Raw genomic sequence first — 16,910 nt, 5'->3', positions numbered from 1 at the left:
ATCAAACATGCATCTAACTTCGTATTCATGTTATATTGGAAATAATGGCGGAGACTTTCCAATAGTAGATAGCTTTACAGTTATCCCTAAAACGTTTTCATTACTTTATGTAAATAGAGAGTGACAAATAATAATGAGAGAAATCAAACATTCAGTCTAGGGAAATACACATTAATAGTCTAGCGAATAAAAGTGAAGTCAAACATTCCAAAGAATTATGTAGGATAGAAACCTAATAGTTAGGTAAAATACTCATTGAAGACACATGGGATTGGAGAATTCTTATAACTTCCTAGTTGAGGAGAAAATTAGAAGTCCCACTTTAGCATTGCAAGCACCAAGAGCTCATAAGCTTTCTTCAGTAGCCGATTCCTGCACAAGGAGACAAGGATGCATACAAGGATGGGACTGTGAGCTTACTATTTCTGTGCACATTCCAAATCTAATGGAAACCCAATATGATGATAACTAAACAAGCTCGTGAACCCAAAAAGTTTAGAATGAGAATCCGATAACAAAAAGGGAAAAATAATACTAATTACAGACGTATACCAACCATCTTCTGTTCATAGGGGTTTGGTATCCTAATAAATAGGAGCATAAATACAATGTTAAAATTCTCACCAATCTATTGACATAAAGTTAATGTAATGTACTATAATTTGTACGTATAGTTGAATGAGGTATTATAATATTCATAATATTCTACTATAGGCTATCTTTACTTGCACTTAAGGTATTAGAGATTTTGACGGTTTAACTTTAAAATTGGAAGTCATTTTGACAGTTTACTTATTATAACACACGTCAAATTTGACAGTGAAAAATTTTCAACAACTATCAAATACATTCTGAAATCCAAAATATGTCTTATGGGACGTCAAATTCCAGGCCTGCGTGCATACCTATTCAACGAGAATGCAGGTGCTACCATGTATTCTCCTGAACTTACTGAACCTTGAGCACTAGCAGATGTAGAACCTGACTGAGGAGTAAATGGGGTATGAAAAGGTGGCAAGGTAGTTATAGGTTCAGGTTGAATAACTATAGCAGATACTGAGAAAGAAACAGACTGTAAAAATTGTTCTTGACAGCTGGGTTCTTGAAATGAAGTGAATTTAAAAGGTGACTCTTGGTTAATAAAAGGTGAATGTTTGAATGAAATACGTGATGAACTACCTCTAGGTGCAGACAGTGTAGGACTTGGTGTAAATGGAGTTTTAGGCCTTCCAACCCTCTTGGAAATTAATCTCTCAGGGTCTAAAAGGGATTGAACATTTTGTTGTGAGGTATCTGACCTCGTATGTGGCCTCTTTGAAGCTAGAGTTATTGCTTTTTGTTTAATACAACCAATTATTTCCTCCTCACTGAACAACCAGAGGAAAATATTAAAAACCTGGGGAAAAGTGTTATTGACTTCTTTCCCCGATAGTGACGCCAATTAATGTTGTCCCTTAAGAAACCAATTTCTTGGCTATGTAGAAATTATGCTGAAGACATTAATTTTTATTATTATTGTCACTTATTTGTATGATGTATCTTCAAGTGAAGGACCTAAAAGACCTGGTTATAAGCCTTGAATACTTACGTGATAGGAAAGTCTCAAAATGCCATTTGATTGCTGAATATGAATGGTGAGTGGAGAATGCTTTGAGAAATTAGATACAATATGTTGTTTTACATAGAAACTATTATCTGTAACACTTTGGGAAGTTAGAGACAATATGTTGCTCTACACAAAAACTATTATCTGTAACTTAGCAGAAATGTAGAAGTAAGGGTTTTAGTATAGGAGCACTCTTTTGAGGAATTTTAACTTCATTCACATAAGTAAACAAAACCTTGCAGCTTCATTACTATACTTAAAGAAAATAATACATATGATGACACACAACAAAGAAGTCACAAAATCATACCCAACAATGTGTGGAAAACTTCTAATTCTTTCATTAATCAACAGTTTATAAAAAATACAGTAGCTTGGTCTCCAGGTTCTTCAAAATTTGAACCATATTTCTATAATTTTTCCTCTTTTTATACATCATGTGACAGTTGATAATCACCAAAATTGTCAAACTACTTAACTATCTCATAACTATCTAAAGTAAAAGTCATTACACAAAATTACATTGGGGGGTAAAAGACACCTCATTCTCAAGAAAACAAAATAACAAGGAGTAACAGAAATTAGAATATAAGTAATGATGGTTGCTCATTGTTCAAATCTGTGGCTTGACTGCTTTTGAAGTTTCTCTATAAATGTTCTGATAATAGCTAGACTATTTTAACACAACGAAACTACAACTTTACAATATTCCACGCATGGCTGTGGATTATGGGCCCACGTATGTATCGGAAATGTTCTAATTGGCAGAAACAAAAAGAATCCCTTATCGCCCACATATATATCGGATGTGCTCTGATTAGAGGAAACACAAAGAAACCCGACCAATCACCGTTCCTTTGGTGTTTTGGTCATCTGCCTCTAATTCTAGTTATTCTGCTAAAACAGCGGAATTGGCTGATTTACGCGGAATATGGCTTACCATAGAACTGAAAAGAATTTAGTCTCCAATTCATAATCTTATCATGTCCACCTTTTCCATAGACCTTTGCCTTCCCCATGGACTAGATAGGAAACAAAACCGCAGTTAAAAGAATTCTTGGGTCCGAAATTATAATACAACCCAAGCACTTTTCGACGCGATATCCATTGGATCTCGTCAATTCTTGATGAGCGGTTGTTATTGATTCGGACTTCAACAGATTAAACCACATTCTATAAAATATCACATCCATTTTTCGAATTAAACATTGTCCTTGTTAACCAAGCTATTACCATCGGATTTGCATTCTTCAAGTAGACGACCCTGATCAACTGAGGTTTTAACTCGATTTTATAACTTCTCGCGTTTGATTTTGGAGTAAACCTCACCCTTGTTAAGCACACGATTACCATCGGATATGTTGCCTTCCAATTGGATGACTCCAATCTTCTCGCGGATTTCTCACGTTCAAAAGCCATTAATAATATAAAATAAGTCATTTCTTTCAAATTTCCGCATTTCCTTTTATTTCCGTTATAACATAATATTTGCTTTTTTTTTTTTTTTTTGCGATAAAACTGAAAATAAAATTAAAATGGCAATGGATGCTACAAAAATCTTTGCATGAGTTACTCATGAAGAGTTTATTTTGAGATGAAAAGGTTCCCTTTCGTGTCTTCCAGGTTACCTTCCAATCCAGAAAAAACAACATCGACAGAAAGACTTCTTGAATGATGTGGAGGTTGATTAGTCTCAGCACCCGAGGGGAGCTTCGATCCTTCTCCCACCACAGCATTCAACGGCTCTCCGAAAGAAGTCAATTTATCCATATCCATGTACATGGAAATCAGATCTTCGGCCTTAGTTGCGTCATCAGAGACCGTGGGCATGTCAAAACCAGCAAAACCAAGATCACCATCAAACATGATATCATCCGGCAAGCGAAACGCAATTTTCGACTGAGCCCTGCGATGGCCTCCTCTCCAGGGTGGAACATCCGGCATCCTATTGACATCAGTACTAAAATTCTGTGAAGGACCTAGATTCCCTGAGGGCTCTGTAACGCCGAAAGTACTAGACGAGCTCACAGGTTCTTGCATAGTCACATCCATGGCCATTGAATTCCCCGAAGAATCCAATAAAGCTGGCTTTTCTTTCCTAGTTACTGTGAATGCATTGGTAGAAGATGGGTAACCTACATACCTAGCTTGTTACACTTGCTGTGATTGAGAAGGATTACTGAGTGAATTCCCTGTAGCGGTCTTCGGTGCATTGGTTGTGGCCATGTTCATCTTCAAATGCCTTATGAATACCTTGTAACCATCCCCTAACCCTTCCATTCGAACACACACTTTCTCCTGGCTCTCGGGGTAACGATTAACAAGTTAACCTAATAATCTTCACCTATGCTACACCCAACAAAATTTCTTCATTTGGGTGTGGGGGAAATCCAGCAACAGACCTATTCTTCACCCCCATCATAAAATCTGAAACAATTTATGAGGGTTTCAAAAGTCGATTAAAGAATTCAAAAGTCTATTAAATTAAGCCCATTTGCATGTGAGTATATGAAAAAATAAGTACAAAACTAGAAATCCATATTCTTCCAGATCTTAAAATCAACTTTACAATTGAATAATCGTATACCTTAGCTAAAGCTGAAGACCAAAAAAATAACCTGTAAAGGCCCTATATATTTCCCTAACCGAGCCTTCCAGCGGCTGCGCGAGGGACAGTTGAAACGCCAAGGACAGGGAGAAACTGCGTGATTTTACTTGAGTACCTAAATTCAGGGTTTGTGCCATTGAAAACAAACTATTACATATGTTGCAATATTCTTGTCCCCACACTGCAATCTCACAATATTCTAGCATTGCTTCTCTTGTAGCTCTATCACTAAGAACTTCAAACCAACTTTTCAGCAATAAGGATTAGTTGAAAGTTAAGGTTCACAAGGTCATTAAAGTTCTTAAAAAAAGAAAAAAAAATACCTCCGTGTGGTCCCTCCCATGAGTGCCACATGCCTCACCTCCTTCTCCATAACATAGCATGCAGGGCATAAACCATGCCACTTAACATTGTATCATGGTAATATGTCTGATAATATGTTAATACAGGAGGCAGGTCACTGAAGGAAGGAAAGCTCGATGAAGTTCTCAGGGGGAAGGGAGTGAGGCCGCTGAAGATGTGCTCCTGCTAGCCTAGGTGCTACTACCCCTTACCTCTGGAGAGGCAAGTGAGGACCTGCTACCATGTTCCCATCACAAATAGTTGTTCCCAAATAAGCTCTGTTCTTCTCACGGGTCTCTATCTGCTCCCTGCTACTGGCATTGATGCTGCTACCTCTATCTTTGGTGGTTTCTTTACCTCTGATGGGGCCTTAAAGGCATGTAAGGGGGTAATCCTAGGCCTTATACAAAATCTCACCTTAGCCTAAAAGGGTGTATGTACTTTTGCCTTCTACGCTTTGTCTCATCGAGCCTTAAAGATCTGCCCGGCGGAGTAGGTGACCCATGGCTAGAATAGCAGAGATGAGCAGCAATAGTAGCTTCATTGATGCAGAGAAGGTAAGTAAAGTAGGGTTAGGGTATGGAATAGCCATTGTAGTTGGGATTCTGACTACAATCATGTTGGCATCTTATGTGTGTGTGAGAGTGCAGAGAAGAGGTTATATTAATGGCAATGGGATGCCCAGCAGTGCAACTGTTGTTCCTCAGTCTTCATCTCTGTTGTTTCTCAGTCTTCACCTGTGTCTGTTGTTCCTCAGTCTTCACCTGTGTCTGTTAATGAGGAAACTCCCATTAATGTCTGTGAAATTAGTTACAGTGGAGAATGGAGCACTTCCATTGAGGAAGCACAACAAACAGACTTCGATTGAGGCAGGAGTAGACTTCGATTGAGGAAGTGTTGCAACAATCAGCTTCAACAACATCAGGAAACATGAGAAAAGGTAAGAGAGCTAGTTGCCTCGTCATTTTCTTCGCAGTCTTCATTTTCTTCGCAGTCTTCATATCAGTTTCATATAACTAGAGAACAAGGCATCAAGGCATCAAGTAAACTATGGTAACTCAGAAGTATTGTCAAACGAGCACTAGTGGGTGCTTGTCACACTCAGTCTAGCGAGTGCTTGACGGGTCTTGAGCTTCAAATGATCAGATATATGAACTTATGTGAAGGCTCAGATCTGCTTCGGCTTCTTTTGCCAAAGGTCCGGTTCCAAACCTGGACAGAGATCTTGAATAGAGAGCTTGAACAGAGAGCTTGAAGTAGATCCACAGAGAGCTTGAAGCAGATCTAGTCAGTGAAGTAGATCTAGTCAGTTAAGCAATCGATTGAGCCTCAAGGCCCTCAGAGTGAAGTTATTTGCATGCATCCATCCAGCTGGAATCTACATGCATCCACGTGTAGTACCTAAAGTTTCCCCTCCACTGCAACAACATGAAGCTGCTGCTTTACTTCAACCATAACAAGCAACTCAAACTATGTTAAGACCATTGTAACCATAATGTTAATACCACTGCAACCATAGGAAGCAACTCAAACTAATTCTAACATTAGTTTCGTAGTCCAAAACATTTTTAAAAAATGAACAACCTAAAATCAGAATAACCTATAGTCTAGCCTCTTCCACCTCGGGAAGAGGCCAAATAAGACCATCAAGTTCAATGACAAGGTAAATAATGAACATGAAAAGGTAAATAATTACCCATATCTTCCTCAATTATCCATTTTGTTCTTTATATTCATTTTTCATCCATTTTCCAATTACATTATTATTTTCATTATCCATTTTCCCAACTATTTTTAGAATTTTAACTAAGAAATTATTTGCATGTGGAATTACTCTTTATCTTTCTCCTCTCATTACTTATCATTTTTATTTATTTAGGTAATTTTACTTGGCCATTGTTTGCATTAATGTGGTTTGTGAGAAGCCTTTTTTTGAGTTACTCTCCTACATGATTATTTCCTGCATACCTATGCTTAATCATTTTACCTCTATGTTGGTTATTTTCATCTAGTATTAGGTGTTATCTTTGTATACTTAACCATTTCACTTGTATGCATATTAACTTTGTTCACCATTATTCCCCTTCTTAACCCTATTTGTATTTACTTGGTCATTTTTCACTTACAATTTTACTTTTATTACATAGTCATTTTTTCCTTACCTACCTGTAATCATGTAATCTCACATAGTTCATTCTAAGCTATTCTCCTCAACCATATTACTCTCACAGTCTACGTACATGGCTCCATATTATTCTCCAAACTTAAATGATTTTCATACATTCTCATATCTTAAGCCCTTTCCCCTTTTATTGGGGGAAACCTCCTCCATATTATTCTCCTCAACCATATTATTCTACCATTCCACATACTTCACTCCATACTATTCTCCAAACATAGAATATTATTATGAATTGTCAAATACTAAGAGTTATAAGAGTTCTCCCTTTGCTTGGGATGGGATGATGCCTGGAAAGAATTGATTTGATACAAGTTAGTTGGCTTGATGATTGGGCATTGAGGTGGCAAACAAAAATTTACAATCCACACAAGTTATGAAAGGATCCACGACTCTCTCTGATTCATAAATAAATAATGTAGGGAGCATATGTGCTTTTCAATTGTTGCAAATGTCCTCCCACAATACATGTGGCTATATATAGTAGATTTACGAATCAAAAGCCAAGATTTTATGTGCAGTAAATCAATGGTTACCAAATGAATAACTTTTAGAAGCCATAATTTGAGTTCCCGAGAAAACAAGAACTTGTTGGAAAGCTCGTGGTGTGAAAAACAATGTGGAAATGGTTTCCATATTGAAATTTCTTCAATCATGTAGAAAAAATTAAATAAAAATAAAGACCATTCATGAATTATTAAAAAATTACTTGTTTAAAGGATAGTTATTCTAAAGGAACTTCGTGATGTTTAATGTAAGCCCTTCTTGTGGGAATGAATGGACTTAATTTAATTAGCATAGAGAGGTAAAATTCGTAACCATGAAGAAATCCCAAGAATATGAAGAAAGGATAATTATAAAAAAATATGGAAAAACATTTAAAAAAAGAAAGACATCTTTTTAACATAATAAGTAAAGGATATTTTTAGCTGATTTTTCTCATATATTCTTCTGAGTTTGAAATCATCTATCTGTTCATTTCAAAGTCATGATAAGAGATGATTTTTACTTAGTTTTTTCTCGGTATTTTCATATACATGGTCCATGGAAACTTAATTCAATGCATTTCTGTTTTTTTTTATTTTTTTTAAATAAATGTATTTTAAGTTTCACAAAGAACTCTCAAGATTTCATACCTAACACACGACTTTTTAACTTTGAATTTTAATGTTACGATTCCAAGTGTGTAACTCAATTCATCCCTACTCTTTTAATCGAAATGTCATTGTTAATACCATTGTCATGAGGAAAGTATTTTTAGTTTTCACATGCAAATTTTTTAGATAAATATTTGCAATCATATTTATTCTCTTTTCTTAATATGAATAAAATGGTCTCTTTCACAAGTAAATTTGTTATATGACAACTTTATGGAAGATTTGTTATCTCTAGAATCATTTAAAGATTGAAAAAAGTCTCTATAAATAAAGAGAGGAGAACCACATATACAAGAAAACAAAGAAAACGTTTTTTGTTTTCCATACAATTTTATGTCAATATTGATAATTTTTCGTTATGGAAAAAAATAATGGAAACTATTTTTAAAAATGATTGTACTTACTAAAATATTAAAAAAGAAAAAAAATGTAACTATTGCAAATTAATATGTAGATAAATTATCTTCATTGAAAAATAAAAATATATTGTTAGATTTTAGACTTGTGTGATCTATATTGATAATAGGATTGCTTTTTGGATTAATCACATTCTTGATATTTGGTTAACCTTTCGAACCAACTAATGTGGTTCATCCTCAGGACAAAGGTGAAAAAATCAATCTTTTCAATTGTTTAAATAGCAGAGAAGAATCCTTGCCCAGAATTAACCTTTATGAAATATTCCGGGAATTAAACGTTATGAAATAGTCATTATGAGCTAGTCATTAAGAAAAGGTTGTTAAAAATTTAGTGAATGAAATATAAAATTAATTAATTAATTAATTATATATTCAATAAACTAAATTAAAAAATTAATGGGACAATATTTGTTTATTAAATATGTTTCTTCATTTTCATAGTTATAAACTAAATAGAGAAGGGAAGAAGTATTTATGTTTTATTAATTAAATTTTTAATTAATTCTATTTTCAAAGAAATAATGCAAAATAATTATTTATAAATAGAATAAGAATCAAATAATAATAAAGTTAAACTAATATTGAAAATAAAAAAGAAAACTAAAACGAGTTATTATGCATTAAAAAAGAAAAAGAAAGGAAATGAGACAGAAATGAAAATTAAATAAGATAACAAAACTTAAAGGATAGAAATGAAAACAGTGGAGTCGAAAGTGTAGGTGTAAGGACCTGCGGTTCTTACCATGAACGAAATGCGAAGTGCGAAGGTTTGGCAAGCAAAAGTGCGCACGAGATGGCAAAGACGACTAAATGAACACTTGGAGCGCGCGTACAAGTAAGGAGAGGTTGCATATATTTATAAGGATGGATGAGGGTGTTGGTTGGATAGGCCGACCAGATGAATTAGCTAAATGACGAGTCGGCTGGATAAGAAAATACAGGTCAGCCATCAATGGCACGACCATCCATGAAGCGTATATATTGGCGCGTTAAGGATGGCATTTGGGCATCATTCGAACTTCGCTCATCCAACGAAGGAGAAGTGCGCAGAACAAGTATAGCCGCAACAATAGAAGGGAAGGCGCAGAACGGTGATGCGCCCAACCTTGGGCGAGGCTACACGAAGAAGAACGCATTGTCTCGGTTTTGGGTGAGGGCACAGGTAGAGGTCGCCTGCCGCTCGGGTGAAGGTTGACACGAGTTCTTGGGTGGCTCGAGTGAGCGCCTGACCGTCGTGTAAACATAAAACGGTGGAACGTTGGTGAAGCCGGGTGAATGGTGGAACATTGGTGAAGTCGGTTGTGCGTTGGAAGAGGGTGTCTTGGTGACTTGGTGAAGTCACCTGCCCGTCGTGCACAAAGAAACAAGATTCGGTTGTGAAGTGCGGAAGGCAACTCATGTGAGGGCGCGCCTACCCAACTTGGGCAAGGAAATCTTGGTTATCACACGAAGGTGTGATGAAGTGTAAATTTGGCTAAGTATGAAACTTGGTGTTTCCAAGTATACTTTTAAAACATTGTAACTTTGTAAAGTTGAATAATATATTATTTGGGCAGACTCATTGTTTAGGGAGTTGCCCCTCCCTTTATACTGTGCAATTGTGTTCTCTTGTATAATTTCTGATGTTAATGAATGTGTATGGGTGTTCATTGGTATAAAGGAAAAATTAATAATTATTTGGTTGCGAAACACAAACTAAGTAGGACATATGGTTAGGCGTAGTCCACGAACATAAGTATTGGTGAAAAGAAAGTGTTCGGTGGTGCCGCACCTCACCAAGCGTGGTTGAAAGACTACCGTCGCCCTGGAGGCGTGACAGTTGGTATGAGAGCAGGGTTGCTCGTGACAAAGTACAGATGGTATTGAAGCTAATTCAAGGTTGAAGAAGCTTGACAGTTGGTGACAGTGGAAACAGGTACTTGCAGGTGAAGGAAGCTAGTTTCACATACAAGTGGAACAAGGGCTGGTTCATGTCTTGCAGGGAACTTGGAGAAGGCTAAAAGGAAAAGATGGTGGATGAACCTACGACAGGTGTGTCTAGCCATAATGCAAGTGAAGTCTTCCGGAACAAAGTGTTGGAACAGATGGGTCGATGGAGTTCTAACTGGGTTTCAATGAAGGCTGAGAATATGAAGATTCGGGAAGGTTGTTCGGAACTAAGGAAGGAACTTGAAGAACTCAAAATCCAATGCAGAAGTACGATAGATGATGAACTTAGGGAACTTGACAAGGAGATCCAATGGAATGGACTTGATCTTCAAGAGCTCTTGGATGAAAGAGCCCGGTTGAGGAAGAAAAGTGCCATGGTGGAGACCGAAATCAAGTAGCTTGAGGATGAAATGAAGAAGAAACTTCTTGGTAAGAAGGTTGTTGTAATTGAGCAAGATGAGCTCGACTACATTGATAGGCTGGGGACTCACTACCGTAACAATCCAGAGGATGTTCGGAAGCTTAGTTCCATGAAGGTAGTCAATGGGCACTTGGTTGGTGCACTTAAGTAGGATGCGATGGAGGACAAGCTTGAAGGAAGTCAAGCTAATCTAGGATCGAGTTGCTTAGAAGAGCCAAGCAAGGAAGTGAAGTACCTTAGGAGGAATGTCAAATTGGAGCACAAGCCAATGGACACTTCTGAGGCCAAGTTTTTGAAGAAGGTTGCTAATGTGAGACACAAGATAAAGCTAACAGAAGGAGGTGATGCCTTGAAGCTAAGTTTTGTACAGGTGACCATGAAGGGCAAGAGATTTGCAGCTTTGGTGGATACGGGGGCTACTCATAGCTTCTTAAGTAAGAAGGCAGCAAAGTCTTTTGGGAAGAAAGCAAAGATGGAGAGGGAATGGAGTGATTTCAAAGCAGACAACTCTACCATGAAAGCTGTTATTGGTGTGATGGAAAACACTCAGGTGAGAGTGGGATCATGGTTTGGAAAGTTGGACTTGAGGATCATGGACATGGATGATCATTCTATGGTGCTGGGGCAAGATTTCATGAAGCTTGCACAAGCCATACCAATGATGGACCGGGACATTCTCTTGATCACAACTGAGGAAAGAACCATGATGGTTCCGATGAATAGAAGGAGTTGCTTGGGGTATAGACCGAGGATGAATTCTATGACTTTGTATCCCAAAGATCCGAATGTGAAGCATGAGGATGTGGAGCAAAGAGGACTTGGGAGTATGACTCAAACAACAAAGGAAGGGAAGTTGATTGACTTCATTGCAAGAGCGAGGAAGAAGGAAGGAAGTGAGAGGACAATCTCACGAATCTTGGAGCACTTGACAGAGACATCTTCTACTGATGATCTTCACAATGGAGTTGCAAATGAAGGGAGTCCGAGTACTACTTCAAAAGCAGTGGTTGGAGAGGATTATGCAGGTAGAGATCCAGCTAGTATAGTGGACTTTTGCAGGTATGCTATGGGCATATATGACTTTCAGTTGACAAAGGACAAGCTAGGTGAGCTTGGGTGCACATGTGAGGAGGTTGAGGCTGTGCATAGATATTTGAGGACACAGTATCAATCTGATACATGGGTGGATGAGAGTCAGGGAGGAAACTTCCTGGCCCTCCTTTCTCTATAGACAACCTTGGAGATGGGTTGGTGTAGGGACCTTGTTTGGGAGGGGCTACACCAACTTAAGCAAAGGGCCTTGGGAGGAGGCTCCTTTATGATAGATTGCAGACTTGGATGCAGATTACCAGATGTTGGGATGGAGTCTACATGGGTTGGACATCATGGACAACTAGAGTCATGGACATCAGGTTGAGGACATGAAACATGACAGTTATGCAGGGACATTATGCAGGAGCATGTGTAGAAGTGTCATTCATGGACATTCTATGGGGACTGTCGGAGCAAAGGATGTTGTGCAGGTGCTGTTATGATATGGAGATGTATGAGCCAGTGGAGAGGTTGTACACTCTTGTGTAATAAGGCCATGGGCTGAACATGTTGCAGATGCGATGGAGTTTCCATGGACCTGAGCATGGGAATTGGACAGATTCTTGATGAGTCTAAGATGTAGCAGAAGTCAGGGAAAGACTGATGGTGGCATAAGGATGTGCATTCTTATGGTTTGGGCATATGGTTGGATTAGCTACCCAACTAGTTCGAGTCATGAGGGGTACCAGTGTGCAGAGAGATGTTGCTATTGAGGTCGACATGGTGACATGGGTATCTTCAATGCAGATGAGATACTTAGATTTTCCCGCATGTTCGGCTAAAGCTGAGGAATGAGATTAGCCACTGTGTCTAATGTCTGTTGCATGTTCTTGGATTCTTTGGTTGATGGATCCACCAGTTTCACCAATGTAAGGAACCCCACATGAGCAAGATATTGAGTATACCCATTTCATGTCTTTAGGGTTAACGGAGTCTTTAAGAGATCTCAGAGAGTTTCTAATGGTTAATCATTTGCATCATAGGAAGTTAAGAGAAACCATTGAGATTGAGAAACATATGATCAATCTCCACAAAGATGATGGCTGGAAATTAAGGAGCTGGATCCCTGTCTTTTCCTCATGACTTTTTTCATTTCTATCCTCTAAGTTTTGTTATTTTATTTATTTTTCATTTTCGTCCCATTTCCTTACATTTTTTTTAATGCATAATAACTAGTTTTAGTTTTCTTTTTATTTTCAATATTACTCTAACTTTCTTATTATTTCATCCTTATCCTTTTTAGAAACAATTATTTTACATTATTTCTTTGAAAAAAAATTAATTAATTAAATATAAATAGAGGTTCCTTCTCTATTTAGTTTGTAAGCATGAAAATGAATAAAAATATTTAACAAATAAATATAATCCTATTAATTTTTTAATTTAAAAAAAAAAAATATTTATCACTTTTAAAATCGTATAAACATTATTCGACGGATTGGTGATGGAGAGAAGGATAGGTCGTAAAGCTTAGGACTCAAACTCGGTTTATTGAGAGAAGGACAAGTCGTAGATCCCTAGAGGTAGGTTGTAGATCCCAAAGGTTTACTAATAGCTAGTTGTAAGGTGAGTTGTTAGGTTCTTCTCTAATATTCTTGAAAAAAAAATCCATAAACACTAGGGTAGTCATATACATTAAATACTTGGTAGATGTTGATAGGCATCAATCCATAATAAACTTCAAAACAGTTCTCAAAACCTTTACAACTCTACAAGGATTCTAAAAATAATTAATATATGAATTAAAGATATATAGATTTCAAAAACAAACATGGCACAAGATTATTAACTACAGAGATTTATCTCATTATTAGAGAGATTATTTATGTGTAAATAGATTTTGTTAGAATATCATGCACAAATGTTATGATAGATTCTTAATGTGTAAATAGATTATTCTCAATGTGTAAATAGACTTTGTTAGAATACCATGGACCAATATTATAATCTATCAATACCAGTTGTCCAAAAAACCATAACTCACACTTATTGATATTGTATTTTTTTTAATTAATCAATTTAAATTAAAAATATGAAAAAACATAAATATTTTGAAGAGAAAATTTATTATTAATAATTAAATTAAAATTCTAAAAAACCCTAATCCAAAATAAATACCTTATCAACAACTATATTAAATCTTCATCTTCATATAAATATCCACAAATATAACCATCCTCTCATTCTCCATCTTAATCTAAATATGGAAATTTATAAAATTACAAATTTAATCTTATATTTTGAATGAATAGCCCTTCAAAAACATTTAAATATATTTTTAATGTACAGGTACAGGCTTGGAAAATAATTGGGTTGAAAAATGTGTCTAGATACAGACTTCCTTGTGAAAAAGCTTGAGTTTCGTACGGTTGAACAACCATTGATTTTAAAATAAAACAATCGCAAGACCTCAGTCCCCATTGCCTCGATCATCGCGAAGAGATTTTTGTTGAACTAGATATGTAATCCTCATCCGCCACTGTTGCACGGAAGATGTCGGGGCTGAACCAACTTCTCGGAAAAAGCATGACAGCTCACTGTAGCAGAGTGCCGGACACTAATCACGAATGTCGTCGGTTTGAATTTTGAATGAACTACGTGTTTGGTTCTTTTTCGAGGAACCTGATCGTATATCACTGTAGCTGAGCAGCTGATTTCGACTGCGAGTGTTAGATTTACGTGGGTTCAACTGGAGTAGGAATGTGGAATCACCCTCACCTTTACATTTAAATGGTATAACGAATTGTACTTTATATATATATTTTTTTTGATGAGTCCAATGAAGGATAAAACTTTCAAAAGCAACAAATAATTGAACTGTCAATTTTCATCGCTGGATCCCAGGAATACCCTTTGAACGAAGCAAAAGTTGGATTTGTTAGGAATCTTTCACCTCATGCGAGACTTTAGTCAAAATCTATAACTTGGGCGATCCTCTAAATATTGTATGGCTGGTAGGGTTCGGGGTAACTAGGTTGTGTAGTTGAAAAATCAATAAAATCCAGCTCTTTACAACTGTTAAAACACAAATATCGGAAGGAAGAAGAATAGCTCATAGGAACAAGGCTCTCTGCTGTATCTATTGTTTTGTTTGTATCGCAGCATTTCTTTGCAGAGATGGCCTCCTCCTCGAAATTTTCTCAGAATAAACGAGGGAGAGATGAGTATTCGAATGGTGGGTTGGCTTTGCCTGATGCAAAAAGAACCTATAGCCTAGGGTCCGTGCAAGGTAGTAATACCATTGCTTTACTTGAGGAAATCAATATTACGCATGCTATTAACGGTAATCCAAAGGAAACCTGTACTGCGATTCAGCTCGAGGACGAGAGGCAGATCGGGGTTATGAAATCTCCGGACGATGAAGTCGGATTGAAGGGAGATGAGTATGGTATTGATCAGAAGGGCAGTGCTGAGATCGGTTCAATTGAACAAATAACAGACCACGATCATAGACCTCGGTTGCTGGTACAGGAGACATGATTTCAGAAGAATATTTGACATATTACGACGAGGTTCGTGCAGAGCTCGGCTTCTTCGTGGACCATACTGCCGAAGAACTTGGAATCATCATGAACTTTCTGGACGGAGATTCAATGGCCAATATGTATTCCGATGCCGTGTATTGTTATAGTGAGAGTACGGCAGTTTTCTCTGAGTCTCTGTGGGAGGATGATATTTGGCAGTTGAATGGAAATCGAGTCTCTGAAAATGATTGTCATTAAGCACCACGGCAAGAAGAATTTGGTATCAGTAGAGGCGAGTTTCATGAAGTTTGAAATGATTGCAGACATATCCAGCCTGTGAACACCACTATGGAGGCCCGTAATGTACATTTGTGAAAATTTGAATCATTTTGTATGGAAATAAAGAATACTGTCAACTGGGAATGTAGCTTTATTTCCGAGTTATTTTGGTAGTGTTACTTTCGCAGAGCTGTCGTTATTGTGAAGCTGCGATGACGTTATCTTTGAAATTTATTTTCAGCATTTCGACAATGTTTTTCTAAATTATATTAGGTTGAGAATAAGTTTATTTCCTAACTCAAATGTTGGACGAAGAATACTTGAATAGATATTTTAAAATTTTAATTCAATTATATATAATTAGACAATGTTTTTCTATTTTTTTTTTCTACCTCATACTAATTTTATTCTATTAAAAGAGGACCCCAGCCTTAGCCGTTTTGTACATTTTTCATCAGGGGTATTTAAATTGCCCCATATTTGGGGAAACCAGTTTGCCATAGCAAAAAACCAAACATGTGACCTTGACCCAAAACAGAAGAGCAGAAGAAGTTTTGACATGACACAAAAAGATACACGTGAAGTAATGACCGAACAGCCTTTCGTTTAGACAAAAAACAGACACAGCAAGTGACTTGACCAAACCGGTTAGTAGTTGAGAACTTAACTAAAATTCCTTTGATTTGACCCTTTATTTAACTGAAATTCCTTTTAAATTATATTTTTGATAATATTTTTTGAACTTAATACCCCTTAAAATCATTTGTATTACTTTCTCAACCTATGATTAATTATATATATATATATATATATATATATATATAGGTATATATATATAATAATTATTAAATAATTTAAATAAATTATCCTTTTAATCTAACCATTAACCCTAACTTTCACCTTAATAACCGAATATTTTAACTTTAATCATAGAATATATATATTTATATATTTGTTAATAAATAAGTTAGATAAATAAATAAGTACATCTTCAACCTTAAAATTATTTTAACTAACTTCCATAAAAATAAACTAACCATTGAATTATTATTGAATAAAAATACTAGTCATCTTATGATTTTAATCAAAATATATATATGTAGAATACCTATAATAATTATTTAATAAATTGAATAAAATAAATAAATAAATAAATTATCAAACCAACCATTAAAATTATTAATCCTACCTTTATAACCTATTTTATATATATATATATATATAGATATATATATATATATATTAATTTAAATTAAATAAATAGATTCCCTTTTTATAACCAACCTTTTTACCTAATTCAACTTATTTCCTTAAGAAAGATAATAATAATTATAATTATAATAATATCATTAAAATAGTAAATAAGAATTTGACCTGGGTCCTAAGGTCAAAATTAGCCGTTAATTTAGCCATT

General features: G+C 36.0%; 1 protein-coding gene across 1 annotated transcript; it reads left to right on the top strand.

Moving 5' to 3' along the window:
* Positions 1-14,802: 14,802 nt before the first annotated feature.
* Positions 14,803-15,646, top strand: LOC149170977 (uncharacterized). Its single transcript, XM_089427399.1, has one exon. The coding sequence runs from the start codon at positions 14,871-14,873 to the stop codon at positions 15,231-15,233; it is 363 nt and encodes a 120-aa protein (XP_089283525.1). The 5' UTR covers positions 14,803-14,870; the 3' UTR covers positions 15,234-15,646.
* Positions 15,647-16,910: the final 1,264 nt, after the last annotated feature.

The sequence above is a fragment of the Pinus tabuliformis genome, chromosome 4_2, assembly GCF_031772625.1.
Source record: "Pinus tabuliformis cultivar Carrire ecotype Pingquan chromosome 4_2, CPIR1, whole genome shotgun sequence".
Classification (NCBI taxonomy): domain Eukaryota; kingdom Viridiplantae; phylum Streptophyta; class Pinopsida; order Pinales; family Pinaceae; genus Pinus; species Pinus tabuliformis.
This window is presented reverse-complemented; position numbering and strand designations above follow the sequence as displayed.